We start from the raw sequence: 24024 nt of genomic DNA, 5'->3' as shown, positions 1-24024 counted from the left end.
TTTAGCTTTACAGCTGAAAAGCTGTAAATGGGGGTCATTAGTGCTTGTGTGGGGCTTGCTTATGTTATGTGGCATGTTTAAGATTTTGGAGCAAGTGAAGCTTTCACAGATAAAAATCAACACTTCTCTTATTTTTAGGTGACTGTGGCAGGGTTCTGGGCAAAATATGGTGGAAATTAGCAATTAGGATATAAAAGTGAGAAATCTATGTAGATTGCTCGAATAAGGATGAGAAACATATTAAGAATATTGCCTCAGAAAGGTTTCTTTACGAGTTGGGAGTACTCATAATCAACCAGTCCACACAGCTCCCCCCTTTACCAGAGACTTTTAACCTATGGATATAACAATAACTACTGAGAGTTATTGAAGAAATCATACGTGCTGACAATAAACAAATCACTCATTCTACTTACGCACACCACTCAATGGGTGACAGTTTGCTAAAGAATGGATGCTCAAAAACACCATGTGCTCATCTTTTTTCATTTTCCATATCACCAATCTTCATTTTTGTCCATCAGTTATCAAGTAACACAGGTGATACAGTCGACTTGACTTCCTCATTATGTTATTATTGATAGTAGAGTTTGACACCTGCAGTTGTAGTACACCTTCGATGCCAGCTGTTGCTCTCAGGACAGATATGCCACTTGGGCAGGTTTTATGTATAGAAAAGCAGCTTTTGGGCAAGTATATTATGGTGTAATATCTTTTTTGGCAACTCTTCATCATATTTGTTTAGGGTTATTGGTAATTCTGCGGTAGTGTTCAGTGTACTGTTCCATTTCATTAAATAGTATGTTTGAGTAGCTGTTGGCGACTGTAAATTTTTTTGTATATATTTCTCCGCATATGCTTCAAGTATTATTATTTCTTGTGTCAATGCATTTCCTTTTGTATTTGCTATGTATGAAACATACATATTTCCTTAGGTTTGAGAATAAACATTGTGGTAAGTTCAAGCTATATTTTTAGCTAGTCTTGTTTGCTGTATCAGCAATACTGGGACATTGGTTGCACAGAGAAAGATGTGTATTGAATGATTTTCTTGCTCCAATGTATAGCTTGGGATAAATATGATAATAAGAATGTGTAGTCTAGCAGAGATAAAAATGAGTTAGCATATCATTTCTACTGTCAGAGTATGAGAGTTTGTGTTGCAATGATCTCACACCTAACCAGTCATGGATGGCCAAAGAAAGCAAGCAAACTGTAGATATAAAACTCTTTTGAATGATGATTCTTGAGAGGTAGATCCTTGAGGTTTCAAGAATTTTGAGTATCTCTTTTAAGTTTTTGTTAATCACAAATTCATCACTTATATATATAGCTCATGTTCTTGGTCTTCAAATGTTCCAGACATTGCAGTCTTTCGTGTAACAGACAGAGGAAGTGTGGTTGAAGATCCACGCACTGCTTCTCATGGCTTCCTTACTGTCAACAGCTTAGTAGAATTTCCTAAGTTTCATTTTTCATTACAGATTCACTATAGTATGAGGTCATAAACATTCTTTAATTTCACTGAATTGCACTATTCGTACTTCAAACTTTGATTATTATTTGTATGATAAGTACTTAAAAAGAACTCCATGATAGGTAGATCAAATTTTGAAAAAGCAGTCTTTGTGGCTGCTTGTTGGATTTGAGAGTAATACTACCCTGTCAAGTCAACAGTTAGTGATAGTTCCAATTTGTTTTATGTTTTTTTTTATTTTAGAATTTCCAGTATATATGGTGTTGGTGTATTAGACTGTTTAGGTTTATCATGTAACAAGTAATTAGTTAACTAATTGCCTCACTATGTGTCTAAACTAAATAGGGACCCTCATCAGTGGTGTAGCAGGTGTCACAGACAGGTGTGCTTTCCCAACGTCACTTGCTGTACATGCTATGGCTGGACTTTGTAGTGGAATTGTTCCTATACTAGATCTGTCAAGAGAGGTGTGCCTTGATATATCCCTTTCTTTTGCTTTGGAATCTATAGCCTCAACTTTTTAGGCTACTCAAGATTCTTATGTGTCTGTGACGTGTTAGGACTGCCATATATCTGATGATGTAGTAGGATGACCAGCTCTATGCCAAGAACTTTTCAGCATCCTCCTTTCAGGTGTTAGTTATGTGAGGCAGTGATTGTTCATCTACCAAGAGGAACTCATGTAGTTGTACCTGTGACACTTGACTAGTTTAAACCTCATTGCACCACCACCACTGCTCCAACCTAGGTTCAGTGACTTGCTTCAAGACATTACCCAACTACTATGATTATGACATAGGCCAAGGGTAATGATGAGTAACCAAGTATTGAGCTGTATTGAAGCATTATGAAAGAGTACTTGGTCTCTCCAACAAAAGTAATAATGATGATAATATCCAGTGGCCTCTTCATCCTCAAAGGATGATCAAGCACTGGATTTGGTACCGGAAAGAGAAAGAGGGCAGGTTCACCTAAGGACCACAACTGTAGCTATCCCCAGACTAGCAAGGTGCCCACAGGAGCCCAGGATATTACTGTTCTGTTGTTAGTTACTATAACCACGCAGATACCTGGCCCTACAACCACAACAGCACCCCTTAGAGGGGTAGTGCCATCAGTGCACCATACACGGTGCACTGTAATCATTACTTAGGTTCTTTGCAGCATCCGTTTGGCCCCTAGTTACAACCACTTTCATTCCTTTTTCTGTACCTCTTTTCTTATCTTTCTTCCATCTTACTTTCCACCCTCCCCTATCAATTGCTTCATAATGCAACGGCAAGATTTTCCTCCTGTTACACCTTTAAATCCTTCTTTACTCATGTTTTTCTTTTCAGTACTCAATGGCCTCATAGGTCCTAGTGCTTGGTTTTTGGCTTAAATTTTATATTCCAGTCCCAACATGCAAACAACACAGAATCATGGGATCAGAACTGTACAGATGCCCAGATCCCTAACCTCAGCAGTAGCAGTGTTGAGACTGGCAAGCTGTCTAGGACTTGGGATCTTGACCACTTGCATAACCAAAAGAGCTCAGACCTTAGCAATCACCATTGAACTCATTATTGTGTACTGTAAAGGATGACAATAAATACATAGGGTTGCAAAATATAGACGGAGTTGGAGATTTTTGTGGCCCAAAATGTATAACAAAAGCAATGGTAAAAATGGAGATAGTTACACTTCTGGTAAATACAAAATGTCCCCCCATCAGTAGAGAGTAAATGTATATTGTTGTCACATACGTATACTCTGTACTACTCTATGCAGGTGAAACTTGTCACTGACAAGAAAAATTTGTGAGATTTTGAAAGAACCTGACCAGATTGATAAGACTCATGGCCAGAGTTTTGTTGGAAGAATATATTGGATAAGAAGTGAGTGAGAGAGATTGTGTCCAGAGGCTGGATCATAGTAATTATGTGAAGAGCTGGTAACCGTACAAGATCAGCAATGAACTTGCAAGTCTGTTGACTCGAGTCGTGGTTTAATGCATGTCTCTTATGACAGGAATCAGCAGCAGATATTTGAAAGTGTAGAGAAATATAATAATTACACCTTGCCTGAGATGTAAGCTACTGTACATGCAAGCACGCTGATAATAATAAACAGTTACTGGTATGTCTTCTTCAACGCTAAATGCTTTTCAGTAATATCCAACCAGTACTTACAATTAACGAACAACCACGCTGATACTGAAGTTATGTGTGACATATCGCTTTCTAAGCTCATTAGTTGTGAAATTAAGGTTAAAGCTAAACAGTTCTACTGAATATGTGATGTTCTGATTCCTACTATTCATTAATTGAAAACTTTTATTTCAGGTAGGGATGTATAAGACACAAGTAAGATAATATCAAAGGGCCCTTGCAACAGAATATTTTGCAGATTGTGTTTTTGTTTTCATCATCCTCAATAATGCAAGGATGTATGGTAGTATACAGCTCTATGCCTGTCATTGTTACTTACAAATAACCAGTGTTCTACCTTCAAGCTTTTCTTTTTATTGAGCAGTTATCCGTATGTGTATAAGGACACTTGATAGCTCGTCACTGACACTACCGTTGTTTTGTGCAGGTCGAGTCCGAGAAAAGATGGCGGACCAAAAAAGCAAGAGTCGGGTGATAGTTTCCAAGATTACCAAGAGTCTGTGAATGACGCGTGGGATTGTGGAGATGATGAATTCTGTGTCATATCAGGTTAGATTTCACGTTTATGTTAAGTAAGTCTTATGTCGCCGACACTTTATTGCAAAGGAATCCTTAGTTATGTAGATATAGTGTTATTTGTTTGAAAAATTTTTATTTTGGGTGAATCCTACCTACTGTAAAGATAGGGTATATCCCCACGCCAATAGTTGAGGAGATATAAGCTATCTTGAACAATTTTCAAGTAAAATAATACATTTCATTATGAAAATTTATATATTAGTAAGAAAAAACTAATTTTACTCTTTTGTACACTGTTTGGTTTATACTTATGTTTTACAGTGTCTTTGACCATTATCAATTTCAGATGTCAAAATATCCAATCGAATGGTTCAGTCAGCAGCACTCAGTGTTATCAACAGTCATCGATCCGGCCAGCTGGGGACCAATACTACCACTATAGCGGAACTCCACACACAAATACCGCCTGCCCTCGTTTCAGCAGAGAGCACCGAAACCGTCACGACCTCCCATAGCACCGTCAACAACACCCATACTTCTACAGCTGTTATATCATGTATGGTGACAACTAGTGAGATCCTAATGCAGTGCAGATTCACTTACTACTATACTACTTTTCCAGCTCATGATAGTTTACTTTAGATAATGTTCCACTTCTTGATTTTTTGCACACATCATTCATTGGTTGTCATGAAAGAAAATCCTCTTATTTTTTAAATGTTCAAATATTAATCTCCATATTCATAATCTTAGATGAAAAGGCAGACACAGATTCAGAAAATGAATAGGAAAATTCAGTGACCACTGTATTTACAACTGATTGATTATATTGTTTCTCTCTCTCTCTCTCTCTCTCTCTCTCTCTCTCTCTCTCTCTCTCTCTCTCTCTCTCTCTCTCTCTCCTATTTATTAGGTTATTATTTTTTTATTCTTGCCTTAATTTAAAACTTATTTCTGGGAGGCTACAAATTCAGAGATTTAATTAATGGCATCCTATGCAACTGAGGGACTTACAATTATTACTGACAAGTTTGATTGGATGTTTACTGTTGAAGAAGCTCTGGATTAAATCATTTTCCTCTTTTTTTTTTCAAATGAATCCTGTAACATTGGACAACATAAAAATGTCAAGAGTTTTATTACAGCCCTTTGTTTTTCTTCAGCAGCTCCTCTCCTTCAGTTATGACTACTTTTTCTCGCAAAGCAAATGTCAGTTTTGTATACTGTGTGAATTTTCCACATCTTGCAATGTGCTGCTGCTGTTTCCAAGACTACATTGTACACTTCATTGTACAGTACTTCTCTGCCTTCTTTCTATTTTGGATTCTGTCATCGGCTTGTTATCTGGGCCAGATTTGGATTTGGTTATATTTTCTGCTGTAGGTCATTACATTGTCTTCACTGTAATTTTTCATGCTGTCTGTGGATATTATGACAGTAGGTTCCTTACAAAAGTAGAGTCCATGGAATCTTTCTGAAGCTCTTGTCTCAGTCTCCATCTATGGCAGTATCGTTATAGTATGCCTTTGCCTTCACACATTACATCTTTTGTAACTACATCCTTAAATTATCTGGAAATATAAGTGAAAGGAAATGTCTTAGCTTCAGGACCAGATAGTTTAGAGAGAGACTCCCCATTCAGTACAAATGTCACTGATTGTGATTTAGTTTGTTAACCGAGCAAAATTCTTTTGAGCTTCTTTGAAGATAGCTCTGATGCATAGCAACAGTGCAATTAAGATAGTGACAGTAATTGAGTTAGTTTCTATATATTTATTTCACCTTGATATCAAATGGGCTGCTCCTTTCAGAAGTTCCTTATGAAGATGAATTATGAAAATCATTCCATTCTAGCCATCTTCCTGGGTGCAAAGAAAGCCACAAGTTAATCAGTGGGTTGTGTTGTATGATTATTTAATTATATATGGTAAAGATGGAATCATGTTGCCATTTATTTTGTATCTTTTTAAGCATAACATTCTCTGCAGTGGTTAGAGTGTTAGCTCACATGCAAGTAACTTACCTGCAGTGCGCTGTATGTGGTTCACTGTAGGGCATCCCAAAGTATCCAAGCGTTGTCCAGACACCCACCAGTTGTGTTGTTTTTTTCTTTAGTTTACATTGTTTTTGCGTTTTTTCTACTTTACTGCCATACATTCATCTCTTTTCTTCTCCAATATTCTCTCCTCATTGTAATTAAAAAGTTCTTCAGGCTCAACCTATGAGAGTAAGTTAGTAAATTTGATTCAGGATTTTATCCAAACTAATTAATAATCAAAACATTTCCACATTGCTAGGGCTCTGATATGAAGTGCAATTGTTGTGGATTAAAAAGTTTTCACTCAGATATTTGATGTCTCCGTACTCTATTATTTTATAACCATACAGTATATTATTTTGATGGTAATTAAAGAGAACAGAAGATCTCATCTAGTTGATATATTTTTATTTTTATATCAACTTTTTTCAGTAGCGCAAATGATAGCTGAAAATAAATGGTATAGTAGGTATAACAGGAATATTCAAGTTATTTAGTTTTTTACTAAGCCTTTTGAATCTGGATAGCCAAGAATTATCTAAATTTGCAAAATGTTGGTATTCTCTTTTTCAAATGAAATGCTATGATGATCACACCCTTCACTTCAGATAAGCTTACTCTCCTGCAATATTCTGTATTATGTATTGAAAAATTGAGCTTTGCATAGTATTTGATAAAAAAAAAAAAAACAGATTTTTCACAAGTTCAAAACCAAACTCTTGTTCCTTCATATAAGGATATGGTGTAAGCTATCAAATTTAAAAGTGTTTAGGCTAAAATAGTTTAAAACATTGGTAAAGCTTTCATGATTTTCATGCATTGAAATTTAATCATTTGCAAAGCACTGTATTTAAATTTCACAAGAAACCAAATATTAGATTTTATATTATCCTTAAATTTGTGAATGTGATTACGATGACTTGTAAGGGTTAACATCACTGAGTATGGGTTGCATTTTGCCTTTCCATTGCATCTGCCATCATGTCTAATTGTGATTCTGTGGATGTTACATTTCCCGGCAAACAGTAGAGGGGATGCTTCCTCTGTCCAGATTAGATCCTTCTGCAGCAACTCATAGGACCCCTGTCATCAGTGCTTCGGGTAAAAAGTTTTAACGTCGTGCTTCTTCACCTTCCAGTTGACACTTACCTGAATCTCTCTCTTCCCCTGTTCACGTACACTTTTTGTCCCTCTTTCACATCACCTCATACTGTCAAAAGAGTCAAATTCTCTCCCACGTAGAGAATAGTGTAGTGGTCGTTGCTGTTTTGTAATTGTGATTTTTGAATTTTGCATGCTTGGAATATATGTATTGACAGTAATAATGCAGTTACTTGGCACAGAGTTTTAACAAAAGTGAAAAGTACATATAAAAATTTGGAAATCCTGTACAGTTTTCGTTCTTTTTCTCCCTGGGTAATTTAACAGTTGTGAAGATTTTCAGATGCGTCTTTTGTTATGGAATGATTACTGGATTAACCCTCTTACGCCGATTGGACGTATTAAACGTCGAGTCAAAATGTCTCCCGTATGCCGATTGGACGTATCATACGTCGGCTCAAAAAAGGGATTTTGACGTAGGAAAAATCTATTTCTGGGCGAGGAAGCCGTGTCGCCCAGTGAAATGTGTCCTCTTTAGCACTATTTCTAGTAAAATATTGCTATGATACCAGAGAACTGCTAAATTGGACATGTCAGAAGTCTCTGACTCGCTCACCTAAATAAAAGGTGTCGGTATAGAACTGGGGCGAGTGTTAAACACTACCACAGTAACCAAAAATACTTATAGGCCTACCAGCCGAAAACTTTTGTATCACGCGCCTTGGGGGATGCTGGGAGTTCACGGATCAAGGCGTTGTTTTGTTTACAATCGCTACGCAGGCGCGCAAGCGCGAATTTCTTTCTTATCGCACTAAAAAGTATCAGTGACACATCTCTGAAATTATTTCGTCACTTTGACATAATTTTTGCACCATTTTAAATTATCCTTTACATGAAGTATTATATATGAAAATGTGCGCAATTTCATGTAAAATACAACAAAAAAATACTCATGATTGTAGCTTTTATCAATTTTGAAATATTTCCATATAAATAACGATAAGTGCAAAAATTTCAACCTTCGGTCAACTTTGGCTCTACAAGAAATGTCGAGAAAACGCAATTGTAAGCTAAAATTCTTATATATAGTAATATTCAATCATTTGCCTTCATTTTGCAACAAATTGGACGTCTCTAGCACAATATTTCGATTTATGGTGAATTTATGAAAAAACTTTTTCCTTACGTTCGTGCGATAACTCTTCCGATAAATTTTTTCGTGCTATTGTCCTCATGTTTGCACCCTTTTAAATTTGCCGTTACATAAAGTTTTATATATGGAAATGTGTGCAATTTCATGCACAATACAACAAAAAACAACCCATGGCTGTAGCTTTTATCAGTTTTGAAATATTTTCATATAAATAACGTTAAGTGCAAAAATTTCAACTTTCGGTCAACTTTGACTACCGAAATGGTCGAAAAACGCAATTGTAAGCTAAAACTCTTATATTCTAGTAATATTCAATCATTTACCTTCATTTTGCAACGACTTGGAAGTCTCTAGCACAATATTTCGATTTATGGTGAATTTATGAAAAAAAACATTACGTTTGCGCTGTAACTCTTCCGAAAAAATCAGAATTTTTTTGTGCGATTGTCGAAATGTTTGCACCATTTAAAATTAGCTGTTACATAAAGTTTTATATATGAAAATGTGCGCAATTTCATGTAGAATACAACTAAAAATGATTGAAGGTTGTAGCTTTTCTCTTTTTTTGAAATATTTGCATATAAATCACGATAATAGACAAAAAAAAACCACGTTCGGTCAAATTTGACTCTACCGAAATAGTTGAAAAACGCAATTGTAAGCTAAAACTCTTACGGCCTAGTAATATTCCGTCATTTTTTTCTTCATTTTTGAAACAAATTTGAAGTCTCTAAAACAATATTGTGATTTATGGTGAATTTTGAAAAATATATTTACCTTCACTCCGCGCGCCGATTCGCGGCCGCAAGTCTCCGAAATACGTACATCACATTATCCTAATATTTGCTCCTTTTCATATTAGCCTTTTTATAGAGTTTCATATATCAAAATGTGCGCAATTTCATGAAGAATACAATAAAAAATAATTGAAGGTTGTAGCTTTTTCCATCTTCGAAATATGTGCATATAAAAAAATATATATTAAAATTTTGACATTCGGTCAAATTTAACTCGTCCGAAATGGTCGAAATCTGCAATTCTAATCTAAAACTCTTACAGTATCGTAATATTCAATCATTTGTCTTAATTTTTTGAAACAAATTGGAAGTCTCTAGAACATTTATTTAAGAATTACGGTGAATTTTTGAAAATAACATTTTTTTACGTCCGTGCGTTACGAATTCGTACATCATTTTGTGATAATATTTTTCCGGTGTTGCTTTTATTGTTTTACTATGTATTATATATCAAAAGGATTGCAATTTAGTGTACAATACAACGAAAAAAAAAAAGTAACTCGTTAGCTTTGACCGTTTTTTGCACAGCGTGATTTGAATACAATTATCTATGAATTTTTTTTTTTTGTTACCATATATCGCATTATTTACATATGATAATGATATTATTTTTCATTTCTGATGATTGCATACTAAACTTCAGGCAATGAAAAAAAAATGAGCCAAAAATGAACTCTTAATCTTCAAAACTAAGCGCGCTGTGATTTTTTGAAAAAATTATTTTTTCCTGTTCCGCGCTCACTCCAAACCGGCGCCGGCATACAGGAGAGGTTTTGATTTTTTGGGCTTCGGCGTAAGAGGGTTAAGATGACAAAACTTAAGATTGTTGCCGTTAGTAGTTGGTATTTTGTAGACTGAATAGTACTGGCACTTATTACTAGCTTAAAACCTGTGTACTATACGCAATACTATTCTGAATGATACCGAATCTCTTACTAGAAAATTTAGTTAGATTTTTTTTCTGTAAATACTACATCTCATTTTGCTCAAGCACAAAGTGTTGATGATCCAAATGTTTTTAAATGTTAAAAAAAACATTTTCATTTGTTGCGTAAAAAATCTTCAGTAAAAATTATTAGTTGCTGTTCAGTACTGTAGTACTTACATAGCTATGTACTATTATTTTCTTTTGGGTATTTATGGCTACACCCATAATAACTGAACAAATCATTTGCTAATGTGAGTTAAAAGGATGGATTTAATATCAGAATTACCCAGTTGGGATAAAAAGAATATTTTGTAAAGTGTATGCAGTGTGTTGCCATAGATGCATTAATCACAATTACAGTGCTATACTTGGTAATGTGTCTTAGCTGTTCTAAACTTTTCTCGTGTAAAGATTTGCGGTAGCAAAGTAAACATGCTAACTTCTATGTTACATTGGAATTCCTTTTATCTGCACTGGTACTATATTAATGATTTTCCTTCACATTTTATTATTGGCTTTGGATTGCTCTTATATATCTTATGTACCTATCTGTATAGAAGATACTTTGATTACTACAGTACTTTGCATTTAAGGTCATAATTTGCATGTACGGCACTGCGTTCAACATTTTTAGGTATGAAAATTTGTTTTATATACTGTTATGTCTTTAAAACATTTTTAATGCCAGGGCTATGTTATTGTACTTGAATGACAAGAGCGTTTGACATACATAAATTAATGTGTAGTATTATCAATGTACCAGTCAAAAACTAGGCACTTGTTGTAGATTAGGGCAATTTTACTGATTTAAATTAATGTGTATGTATTATCAATGTACCAGTCAAAAACTAGGCACTTGTTGTAGATTAGGGCAATTTTACTGATTTAATCCGTGTGATCAATACTTGGTAATTGTTAAGAATTTTCAGTTCAGAATTTTCTGTATAGAATTGCAGCTCTCTATTTGGAATACTTGAATAGGAATATTTGCTCTTACTTAGAAGATATTTGAAACTAAGGTAGTTCTTGTAGGTTATAGGTTTCTAGAGTTTAATACCAGTTAGCTAAGGTGACAACCGTTTGCCATTTTGTTGTGCTTTAGCTTTAGCGTTGTTTGATATTTTCAGATTTTACCGTACATTTCTGCAAACGCCAAGTATGTAATACAGTAGTAGTTGTTTTATTTTCTTGATGTTGGAGTAGTATAGGTTGTCCATTACCTGTTTTTTATTGTGGCAAAAGGAACATAAATTATAATTGTCATCAAAAGGGACATACAGTGATTATTTTCAAAAGGTTTAGAATAATATATTGCCTGGGGCTCTTAAGATTGGTTTTTTTTTTAGAAGGCTGCAGCTTCAGCAATGATTAGGCAAAGTATAAGATATTCTGTAATCTTCAGTTATATACTGTATGCACATTATCGAGAGAAACAGATGTAAGGAATTCCAATAAATTTTATGTTTTGAAAATGTATATTTTGGTTATGAGAATATATATGTAGTCCTTTGTTTATAGCAAGGGAAATATTGAAAAGTATCATTTGTTTATATCGAGGTGTTTAACGATATTTGTTACCAAATTTTCCAGGTAGTGAAAGAGACGTAGTTAAACAAGATAAATTTCTAGAATTAATTGCAAGTAGTAACACCAACCTTCCTGAACTACGAGAACTTTCCTGGTCGGGCATACCACCCTCTGTCCGTGCGATTTCGTGGAGGCTCCTGAATGTGAGTACTCGAGTGTTATTTCCTAAATTAGTTTGTTTCAGCATTTCTTTTGACCCCTTTCATTCCTTTTACTGTATCTCCTTCATTGATATTTACTTTCTCCCATCTTACTTTTAATCCTCTCCTAACAATGTATGCAAAGTCCAACTGCAAAGGTTTCCTCCTGTTACACCTTGCAAACCTTTCTACTCCCAGTTTCCATTTCAGCATTGAATAACCTCATAGGTCCCCAAGTTTAGCCTTTGGCCTAAATTCTATATTCTCTTGTATTCCTTTCTATACATATACTGTAATATTACTACTGTTAAAAATTATGTGAATTTTGATAGTTTCTCTTCAACTGTTTTGGCAAGTTTCTGTGAATGCATCATAATATTACAGTATTGTTTTACTATTTATTCAAGAATAGAAACATATAAAGTGGAATTGCTTTTTAATTTCTCTGTTATCTTAGATATGCAGTTTAAATAATGTAAGGTTCTTCAAAGTAATTGAATTCTGGCTCAAAGAAGTGTAGTAATATCAAAACTTGAATAGCTGTTGTAATCAGGATTGTAAAGATAATATTAATTGCTGACTTTTATTAATTTCCCAGGGTTATCTTCCTGCTAATGTTGAACGACGAGAAGAAACATTGAAACGAAAACGTGAAGAATACTGGAGTTTTGTTAAACAGTATTACGAGACTAGACATGAAGACATACATCAAGATACATTTAGACAGGTTAGCATTCTATACAGTTGTGTCAGAATATGTACATTGTTGTACTCAGTATTGTACAGACCATTTCATTAACAAAGCTGTTTTTCATACAAACCCTTCAAGTCATACACAAAACCCCTGCCTCCCAACTCCTCGTTGCCTTTGTGTCACATCCAATTACCAAAACAATAAGGATGATAGTTGTCACCTACTGATAACTTCAAGGGTCATGTCTGTAAATGGCAGCTCTTGTTGTTTTGCTGCTTCTATCTACAAAACAAGAATTTATGTATCCAGGGTCTGTTCTTAAAGGCTGTGTATGACTGATGGACTGTATAGAAATATGTCTTATGTTTTAAAAACTTAACTGCCAATGAAAGGCATTTCTATAGTTGAAGGGGAGATCATATGTGGCTTGATCATGTTAGAGAAAAGTGATGTTAAAGAGGGACGTGTAGGTGATATGTAAGTGATTTTGCAAGAGTTGAAGTTTGTGAATCTGGAAGTTTCATGAGGATGTATGGGGAGGGAGGGAAAGGTGATAGTTATAGTATTTGCTACATGGTACGTATTGTTATTTGAAATTTGCTTTGTTTCAGATTCATATAGATATCCCAAGGATGTCTCCGCTGGTTCCCCTCTTTCAACAAACTATTGTACAAGAAATGTTTGAAAGAATCTTGTATATCTGGGCCATTAGACATCCTGCCTCTGGATATGTCCAAGGGATTAATGATCTAGTAACACCCTTCTTTGTTGTCTTCCTCTATGAAGTAGTTCCAAAGGGTAGGTACTTGTTAAGAATGCCATGAGATGTATAGAATGAATTCAGTAAAGGCTGTGATCTTCATTGTAACATTTGAATGTTTAAAAAAAGAAAAAAACATTTAGATGATAGACAAAATCTCCAGCTAAGATATCAGATAGTCAACAGTAAAGACCCAGCATGGCCTATCACTTAATGGTCTTTAAAACTATGAAGTTTGCTTTCTAGTCATGTACGATTAGAGACTGTAAGCTACATATGTCATAGTGACACATGCCATACTTTTAATTAGGACAACTTCCTTATTTTTTCCCAAGATGAAAAATTGGACACGTATGACATAGAACTAGTTAATGAGGAGGATCGTGCTATTGTGGAAGCGGATAGCTTTTGGTGCATGTCTAAACTTCTTGACGGGATCCAAGATAACTACACCTTTGCCCAACCAGGAATTCAGACTAAGGTGCAACAACTCAGGGAATTAATGAAGAGAATTGATAGTAAGTTGTTTTACCTAAAAAGTACTTGTACATAAACAATCTGAATTATGAACTGTTATAATCTATTTTAGTTGGAAGGAGAACAGCATATTCTCTCTCTCTCTCTCGTCATTAAATGGATGGGGGTGATCTTTTTATGAGAATAATTACTCTTAATTTTCTGCTAAGAGTTAATGAACCAATTAATTTAGATGTAAACTTAACGCCTAAAAAACCATTACTCCACCCTTGCTGATAAGTAGGCCACATTTGTTTATTGAATTTTAATACTTATCTATTTCACAAACACCTTCTTGTTGAAGACATTTAGTGAAAATTATTACATTATTATCTGTACATATTGATAATTCTAAATGAGTTTGTAGAGTTAGTTATACTCTTATGTATGTACATACCATCCTCTTGGCCCTGCCTTCCACATCGTTAGTGAAGTAGTTAACTATACCCAAGTTTATGTAATGGTATACAATCAGTTATCTCAGACTATCCAGTAATTGTGGTTCATTATTACAAGATAGCAACCACATATAGCAAACATGATAAAATTTGGAATATTAAAAGTAAAAAACTACAAAGACACAGAAGTTGTAATGCTTTGATAAGCTTATTTCTGTTTTTTTGTTTTGTTTATACTATTAGAGGTAAAATATGTGTATGTATTATGTTGCAATACTGAGAGAGCAATATTACTGTCATTAACCTATCCAGTAGGATAGGTCAATGATTGCAATTTTCATATACAATGCAAAACTCTAGAAGCTAAGAAATCCTTCATCCATTGTGTTTTTTCCAATTTTTACAGTCAATCTTCATCGCCACCTAGAAAAACATGAGATCGACTACCTCCAGTTTTCTTTTCGATGGTTCAACAACCTACTAATGAGAGAACTACCACTTGGATGTACTGTTCGTCTGTGGGACACCTTGCACTCAGAGCCTAACGGGTTCTCTCACTTTGTGTTGTATGTTGCTGCAGCCTTCCTCAAGCATTTCTCCCAGCAGCTAATGGCTCAGAGAGACTTCCAGGTATTGTCTTCTATTGGAATTTTTTGTTGTTTCTTACTTGGAGGAGATGAAGCTCTACACCTGTTGAAATATGGCTGAAAGAGCACGGGGCAAAGAATGGAGAGAACTCATTATATGCCTAACCCCATAGAGGGAAAAAGCTTATTTTAAAAAATGTTTATAATGATGATTAGGTGAATGTACTTCTGGAGGTCCACCTCTTTTGAAGTACAGTTCTTGAGTATTAAGTAAGAAATCTAATTTCAGTAATTTTAAAGCAAATACGTAATGATGTTTTGCTTATTGCAATATGTTGTTTGGCTCCAATGTGTGCCACATACAAAACACATGCACCAGACATTATCAATTTTCTATGCTTGAAAGTTATTCTTAAAGTTCATGTATCTTCAGGGTCTAATGCTGCTGCTCCAGAACCTGCCAACATCTTACTGGTCTGACAGTGAGATCAGCCTCCTAGTTGCTGAAGCTTTCCGTCTCAAATATGTGTTTGCTGATGCACCAAATCATTTACAGGCCAATAAAAAGTGATACAGTGTGAAATTGAAATATGGAGAACAAATTGTAGTGGCACATCAAACTTCATGAAGTTTGTTGCATATCAGTGACTTAAAAATGTTTCATTGTACAGTGCATATAGGCCTATGATACAAGCCTATAACCTGCAAGTTCAACTTTAGTGAAGGAGGTAAGGTGCAGTATTACTGTTCTGAATTATGTACTGGTAATGAGCTAAAGAAATTAATAAGTCTCTTCACTGACAATACTGTACTGTACTTTTTTTGTAAAAATGTATCGTTTCTATGATTGCTTCAAAACAAGGTGTATGAAGTGTGTAAGTTTATCGAGGACTTTCAAATTTTCATTTAACTGCAGTGCACTTGTTATTGTTAAAACATTATGCTATTTCTTTGACCTTGGGTTAAATTATTTATTGTAAAACATTGAGGATACCGACAATATTGTTTTAGAGGTACATAGGTGCTTCACTGGCACTTGGACATATTCCTTGATTTATGCAAATTATCTCAGTTTCTCAAATTTTTTTTTGTATTTATGTATTATATATCTTCATTATTACATTGATATGATATCCTATTTTATAAGAGATTGTTATTTTTACATGTAAAGCTGTTGACATGCATAGAGAAGCATTCTATACTCTAGCAAGCGCTGTCTTGCTTTTGAGGTATTGAGAAAAATTCTGACCAACATAAATACATATATTTTTTAACGTTACACATTTTTTGCCTTACCTATTTGCTAAGATTATTATTCTCTATGGTTGTTATAATTTGAGGGATTGTATTTTAAAAGCAGTTATCATGAGTTCACATTTTTAAGGTGTAAGAAACAGCATATATAGCCAGGGTTAACATGATAATGGCATTAAGGTAACTAGAATTAGCAGGACATTCTCTTCTCAGTGGTTGCTAAAGGATTCGCTTGGATACCAGACATAAAAATAAACCCAATAATTTATCATGATTTGATGTGTAAAAATCACCCCAGGTACTTACTCCTCCATTCAATCTTAATTTTTCAAAACTCTTCACCATCAGACTGAAAAGATTTAGTCATTCGATCTTGAATAAGTTAGCAAGCAGGTCCTTTTGCTTTCAATGTAGTGCTTCATAATGAAATTAAAAGCATTTCTAATGTATATACAAAAGGAAAATGTGTCATTTTGTTATACTAGTTTGTTTCCATATCAAACAGTAGTACTTAAATAAAATTGTCTTATGTGTAAGGTGCTACCATAGATCTTTGTTGGATGTATTGATTGAAGATTCCACTAAGAAACTGGGAAGTGCAGTGATGTTTAAGTCTGACCTGGAATTAGTTGCATGGTCGAGTTGGAGTAACCTGGGAATGTTTGGCCCTCACATCTTTTGTGTCTGTTGTTTTTTGTATGGATTATAACTTAGCATCTATAGAAAGTAAATAGAATATTGTAGTTTTTTTATCTTGAAATTAATCCTAGACCTCTCAGGTTTGTTTATGTGGACAAATGCATTACACATAATTTTGTCTTTTCAAATCAGCAAATCATTAGCAAGTTATCTCTGGCTATTAAAGCATGTTGTAAGTTCAATTATATTTGCTAATTCTGATTGGTTGGCAGTTTTCGTGGTCAGTTTACAGTTAGCTATTCCTTAATGTCAACTGTATGTGACAGTAGTCATGACATATTACAGTTCAGTGGCTGGTAGATGCCAAATTTTCTGAATTGCAAAAGGTAATTCGTGATGAATACTATTGTGCAGTAGATGGACATAACTCATAACTCAAAGTTTTTTTTATGTTTGTAATTTTTCTTGCTTAAAGTCATTATTCTCTGAACTAGCGCTATATGCAGTATTATATACTGTCAATATAATTGTCTCCTAGACATTGCAAGTGATGTGATTGGTCATTTCCACAAGTGATGGAGATAGGTAGTTAAATATTTTCTATGTAAAATGAACTCTAATGAGCATTTAAATATTTTTTTTTAATTTTTGTTTACTGCTGTTCATGTTATTTTATATAGTTAGAGTTGATTTGTGAAGTTCAGGGTGGTTGTTAAAAGTTTCTAACATGGGCAAAGTGCCTATGGATTAGTATTGGGAGGTTTATCTCATCTCATGACTCAGACAATGACTAAATACTTTGAAGTGAAGTGTGTTTGGCTAGCTATCCATTAAGAATGGCATTACTTAACGTATATATATTGCCATTACCATAGCACAGTGAAATTATGCTAAGAATGAACTTTATAAATTTAGATTGTAGATATTAATTTAGAAATTTTTTTGCAACATTTTTCTTCTTGAAAATCCTTATGAATTAAAAGAGTTTCGGGACTACTAATAAAGAACTCCATTTGTTGAACTCAAGTATTACAGAAAGGGTTTGTTATTCTCATATCATTCATTAACTCAACTATTACAAAAGTATATTACTGTACCATTAAAAAAAGGCTTTGCTTAATAGTGGTTTATATTAGCGTTAAGATTTTGTTTTATGTAGTAATTTTTCAATATGCATGCAAAGAGACTGAAGTATGCCTGTGATGAGACAGGTTTGCTGAAACCTACAAATTAATGAGCTCTCTTAAATTCATGTGACATTTAATTTGATTAACATTGGTATGATAGGTTAGTGATATGGAGACTTTGATTTCATACCCAAGCCTTTAGATATTTCATGGGGCAAAAGCTGTTAGACCTTGATTGATTATTTCTCCTCCTCCTCCTCCTCCTCCTCCTCCTCCTCCTCCTCCTCCTCCTCCTACCTCCTCCCACCTCCTCCTCCTCCTCCTCCTCCTCCTCCTCCTCCTCCTCCTCCTTTCATTCCTTTGTTCCCTGAATTCAAAGGAGTCTTTGAAGAACCCTGGACCTTACCTTAATTAGTTGAGTGACGTTTTGGTAGATGATTCTCTCTCTCTCTCTCTCTCTCTCTCTCTCTCTCTCTCTCTCTCAAAGTGGGCGTGGTGGGGGGTTTCCGGGTGTAGGATTCCCTCTCCTCCTCCTCCTCCTCCTCCTCCTCCTCCTCCTGTTTCATTAAAAAATGATTCCCTTTTTGGGGACATAAGTTAGTTGATCATGCATCTTCTTGAATTAACTTGAATAGGTTCTAAGTATTGATAGATGATATATTTTGCTTTTTATCTATTACTTATTGTTTTAAGGTGAGCTGGTTCCTTGTGCAAGTTTTGAGGGATTTAGACATTGTGTGAGTCATGAAGTTTCTTAAGTAGAGAAATCATTTGAAGAATCTGTCATATTAAAGGATTCAGGATATTGGAACAAGGAACGCCAAAGTACTCTTAGTAAGGAATGCATATTTGAATAAATATTAACTCTGTGGTGGCAACAGAGGTCACTGAGATGATTCTTCATGTGGTTTTCTTTGAAAAAGGCCTAAGACTTTGACATTCAGATTTTGTTACGTATGTCATTTTCCAATTGAAAATCTGTAGAATTGAAGAGTGATCTTATATGAAATATAGTAGATCACAGTTGCGGAAGTCATTACTATATGATCCATCCACTTAATCTCTGTGGAATAGTACAACAGACAGCTCTTGCATATGGTGCTCATAGCTGGTATTAACAAAAACAGAATAATGATAACACACACACACACACACACACTTTAACATCCACATACCCCTACTTTAGTATGTACACTGATGGTGACAAAGCAAAGGAGACAGTTGCCAAGTTTTGACATCTGTCAGGAACAAATTGTGATAGTTGTTGTTTAAGGCACATGATAGAATCAGTCTTGCCATCAATGGGAGCTCCTGAAGTACGCGAGGCTGTACCTCGTCTACAATATCTCTGTCATGTAAGTGTACTTCAACTAAGACCTGTTTTTGTTCTTTGTCTTTGGTGAAATGTATTCCATTTATTGTGTATTCATACATAAAAACTTTTATAAGAGTCTTGTGTTTTCCTTTGTCATAACCTTGCATTTTTTTTCTGTAAAGCTGCATCCACGTGATCGAACTTTGTTTGATGTGACTTCAGAAGCAAAGAACTTTGGCTGCTGGTTCTCCACTTTTGACATCGCATCCAACAAAGTTCGATTATGTGGGCATAGCCTTAGAGTAACTTTTCTATTTATAATATTTTTGCTATGAACAAAAAGGTTAAATCAACTGAGGTATTCATTCTCAAACTATTTCCCCGCTGTTGTGGGTTGTAGCATCTGAGAACAACTTTATTTTTGTAGGTATTGTAACTAAACTAGCCATGAATTTTCTTTCTTTTAAAGGATTTGTCACTAGCTGATATTGCAATGTGGATTTAATGTTTTTTATTTGTATTGTATGTAACATAAAGAAAATAATGTGACAAATGAAAGATTCACATTGCATGATGTATACTAATACTTCTAATTTTTTAAAATTATTCCTATCATTATTATTATTATTATTATTGTTACTATTATTATTATTATTGTTTGTTGTTGTTGTTGTTGTTGTTGTTGTTGTTGTTGTTGTTGTTGATAAAAAAATTATAAGAATGAATTACCCAAATATGAAAAATTGAAAAATTTCAGACTACAGAACTATCTAGGTCAAAAACAATCTTCTTCTTCCCTATTGGTTCCCATTTTTATATGGGAACCATTTCCATCTATTTCTATCCTGCGCTTCTGCCTCATCAATTCCCTTCTCACATCACATAAGTCTCCTCTCACACAGTCCTTCCATTTCTTTCTTGGTCTCCCTCCCTAGAATAAGCCGAAATATGGAATCTAGGTCAAAAATGATAATAGCCCATAAGAGGAAAGGTGCACACCTTCATATACAACTGAAATGGTAAACAGTTATCTTGTCTAGTCCCTGTAAAGTCTGTCCAGTTGCTGAGCTTTGACTACAGAACCAGAGATGTAGTATATTCTAAGCTTTTCCCTTTGGTCCCCAGCTGCAACCCCTTTCACTCCTTTTACTCTACCTCCGTTCGTATTCTCTTTCTTCCATCTTGCTTTCCACCCTCTTCTAACAAGTGATTCATAGTGCAACTGCTTTGAGGTTTTCCTCTTGTCACACCTTTCAGTCCTTTTTTGCTGCCAATTCCTGTTTCTGTGCTGAATGACTGCGTAAGTCCCAGCACTTGGCCTTTGGCATGAATTGTATATTCTATTCTATTTAATCTGTAAGCTTCCCTTGCTAAACTTTACTCAGAGATTTAATGAAGAAAAAGTCATGTTAGCCAGACTGGATTCTAAATCTGTTCTGGCAGTGGCTACAGTGACCCCGGTCTTTAGATGTGAAGATTTGTGTGTGTCAAAGGTTTGGCTTGTGATGGTCAGTGGTTTGGAAGATGGAAAATAATAGTCATTCAAACCTGCTTGAGGTGACTTGTTACTGAGCTTACCATGAACAGTAGTTGTCAGTGGGTTTTTTCACGTGTGTTAATTCCCCGCTGTGGAAAACATAATATAATTCCCCGTCGTGGAAAACGTAATATAATTCCCCGCTGTGGAAAACTTAATATAATTCCCAGCTGTGGAAAACGTAATATAATTCCCCGCTGTGGAAAACTTAATATAATTCCCCGCTGTGCAAAACTTTATTGTTTTCCAACGCTGCTTAAATTGGAAATTCACATTAAAACTTTGTCAGTTAAAAGATAATTTGACCTTAAATTATGGACACTTCTGTAGTATTCAACTAAGAAATTAAGGGAGGTGGTGGATTTTCTGTAGTGTGAAAAAAATGGGTACAGAAATTTGCTTTGTAGTACATATATGGTTGCCTACCCCAAATCCTAGTTCTTTATTTTGTTAATGCTTTATTACAGTTTATTCTTCATTTCGGTATGGTGTTTCTAACCCCGATTGGTTTCTTAGGCATGTAGCATTCTGCTTTTTCAACTAAAGTTGCAACTAGTATTAATCATAATAGTGCAAACATACCAAGTCCCTAAAATTGTTAGAATCCACCAAAAAAAGGCGGCCAGTCCAATACAGACATGTCATTATTCGAACAAAAACATTTTGTTTGAAATATACCAAGATAGCGCTTTTGCGAGAAAAAAATTTTTCATCATAGCTTTGGAACTACATGTTCAAGATCAAGCCACACAAATGACCTCTTGAGTTGAATACTTAGTTTATGTATCTAATGTATTAAAAAACTAATGAATGATGCATAAATATAAGAATAAAAAGCAAAATGGTAATGACCAGACGAGCCACAAAAGATACCCTATATGTATACAATTGCACAGTATTGCAACTGAAGACCATATGACAGTGGTAATTCTCTCTCTCTCTCTCTCTCTCTCTCTCTCTCTCTCTCCTCTCTCTCTCTCTCTCTCTCTCTCTCTCTCTCTCTCTCTCTCTCAACTGAAAACTATTACACTTAATTACCCTTAATTTTTCTTTATTAGTCGTTCTTCCTCCATGAAAAAAAGCTTAGAAGAGCCAGTTTCACCCATTTAAACGACGTAGGCTACCCATCAGAATACAAAATAATTCAGACAAAAAAGGGAATGATAAATACAAAACAACCAGAAAGATTGTTACCATAAGTAATGTCTTAAAACTTTTAAACTTAATCATACTCAATTTTTCTGTATTAGTCGTTCTTACTCCATGAAGAGAAGATAAGAAGAGTCAGTTTCTTCCATTTCAACGACACACTCATCAGAATACAAAAAATTCAGACGAAAAATGGGATGAGAAATAAAACATCCGAAAAAGATTCAGTTACCATAAATAATGGTTCAAAAATTTACGCTTAATCGTTCTTCCCCCATGGAAAAAGATAAGAAAAGCCAGTTTCTTCCATTTAAACGACGTACCCATCAGAATACAAAAGAATTCAGACGAGAAATACAAAAATCTCCGAAAAAGAGGAGGTGCCGTTACATAGCATCACCTCTCCCAGCGACATCTCGATTCCTGAGAACTTCCGGGAAGAAGATCCGGTCTCTCGCAGTCGTTTCCAATTAAATGTGACTTTATAAGTAATATTTTGACCGTCACTTTCGAGCAAATCATGGCGAAGAACCTAAAGAAGTTGAGCGAGACCTTGCACCCGAATGTCCTCGTCAAATTCGTCACCAAACAGGAACAGTGAGTTCTATTAATTAAAGTAGTAAGCTTCGAGTGAGGTGGGATTTATAGAGTAGGGTATGAGGTACCCATTGGTATAGGTAGGTAGTACCTAGGAGGCCGATGCCCGTCGTAGGACTCATATATATTTTTTGTCTTTTATAATATCTTTACATATTTTGGAACATTTTAACCCACTTTCCCCTCTTTAAATTACTTATGTCAGAGTAGGCGTCGCCATTATCCTACTGGTACCTAGCCTATTTAGTATTCCAGTAGGCCTGTCAAAACTGTCGAGGGGTAGCCTAGGTAGAATGCTGCTTGACCGGTCACGGCTCACCTACTTCTGGGTTGGGGAGGGGGTTAGGGACAGTCCGAGGGTCTGGCCATAGGGTAAAACACCGCATGGTACAGGGGTGGACCATGTACGATCAATGTGTACAACCCCAAGAAAAGTACATTTGTTCCGATACGTAATACAAACCCTCGGGTCCTTTAACATAGGAAGTAGCTAGCGCAGCTGGAACGGTCGTAAGCTTCGAACAAGGGGAGACGGTAGTTAACTGCTTGTCCGATCGTCGCGCGACTGGGAGGTAAACAATCACTTTTGCTTTCGGCCGCGGGTGTGAAGGACGTGTTCGTCATCGCTCTCTGCCCGCTTCATCGTCGTATGCTTTGTTTATATTGTGTTTTCTACTAATGGTTTGTTTGACTTGAAAATGAAACTGTAAGTACATGTTTTCATTTTCATTACTTAATTATGACCCTTGAATTATGTCTCGGTGCCGAGGGCGGGCGCGCTCGCGCCGAGTCATGTATTTGGGCGAAGGGTGTAATTGAAAAATGTAAGTACTTTTTTCATTATATTTTTGCCCTGTGCGTTCGTTACCGAGAGTGTGACTGCGCTCGGCACGAACTTTTAATTTTGTATAATAGAATGCAATGAAAGTGGATTCGCAATTGCAATATTCTTTTCATTTTCATTTATTGATTGCATGAATTTAATCTGGATCAATTTTCGTTCTTACCCGGGAATTGATCCTTACGATTTTTTATGTGAAATGAAATCGCAAGTGCAGTATTCTGTTTCATTTTCATATATTTTTTATGATAGCATCATATTATTAGATCAAGTTTCCGTTCTTACCCTGAATTGATCTTTTTCCTCATTTAAGTTCTATGAAGTGAATCGCAAGGGCAGTATTCTGTTTCATTTTCATATTACTTTTCACTGCGGTGGCGGTGGGGGTGGGGGAAGCGAAGGTCTGCCAGGAAGTCGTCGGAAAGCTCCCGCGACTCCCTTGGTAGCCGATTCTTCGTCTTCCTTCCTGCCCCTCCCCCCGCTCAGCTTCTTCATTGTATTTGTATTTGGGGTCTTCCTTGCGTTCGGGGTGGGGGGGGCATGTCTTCCCCCCGTGCGTGAGGGCCCCGTAACCCCTCTACTAATCTATCTATGTTACCGCAGGTGCTACATCCGTGGGAGACGACCTTGGATGTAGATGTAAATCCTCACGAGGTTTGTACTCGTTGTCGGGGGCGAGAGTGCTCCCGCAACGAGCCCTGTGTAACGTGTATGCATTCG

General features: G+C 35.5%; 2 protein-coding genes and 1 pseudogene across 17 annotated transcripts in view; 2 read left to right on the top strand and 1 right to left on the bottom strand.

The window, feature by feature from the left end:
- The window catches only part of LOC135223834 (TBC1 domain family member 22B-like), a 30698-nt gene extending 14574 nt beyond the window's left edge, over positions 1 to 16124 (top strand). For 4 of the 5 annotated variants that reach the window (XM_064262706.1, XM_064262704.1, XM_064262702.1 and 1 more), the window contains 9 exons: positions 4055 to 4176; positions 4493 to 4702; positions 7211 to 7285; positions 11754 to 11893; positions 12489 to 12617; positions 13196 to 13382; positions 13680 to 13862; positions 14665 to 14888; positions 15279 to 16124. In XM_064262706.1, the coding sequence (XP_064118776.1) occupies positions 4055 to 4176; positions 4493 to 4702; positions 7211 to 7285; positions 11754 to 11893; positions 12489 to 12617; positions 13196 to 13382; positions 13680 to 13862; positions 14665 to 14888; positions 15279 to 15416 (1408 nt within the window). In that variant the 3' untranslated portion in view covers positions 15417 to 16124. The remainder of the gene's footprint in view (positions 1 to 4054; positions 4177 to 4492; positions 4703 to 7210; positions 7286 to 11753; positions 11894 to 12488; positions 12618 to 13195; positions 13383 to 13679; positions 13863 to 14664; positions 14889 to 15278) is intronic. The other variant, XM_064262705.1, reaches the window with a different exon arrangement.
- LOC135223840 (dedicator of cytokinesis protein 1-like) overlaps positions 1 to 24024 on the top strand; it is a 340518-nt gene that overhangs the window by 174694 nt on the left and 141800 nt on the right. The window lies entirely within an intron of this gene.
- The window catches only part of LOC135224260 (dedicator of cytokinesis protein 5-like), a 23744-nt pseudogene continuing 21149 nt past the window's right edge, over positions 21430 to 24024 (bottom strand).

This window comes from Macrobrachium nipponense, chromosome 10 (assembly GCF_015104395.2).
Source record: "Macrobrachium nipponense isolate FS-2020 chromosome 10, ASM1510439v2, whole genome shotgun sequence".
Taxonomy (NCBI): Eukaryota; Metazoa; Arthropoda; class Malacostraca; order Decapoda; family Palaemonidae; genus Macrobrachium; species Macrobrachium nipponense.
This window is presented reverse-complemented; position numbering and strand designations above follow the sequence as displayed.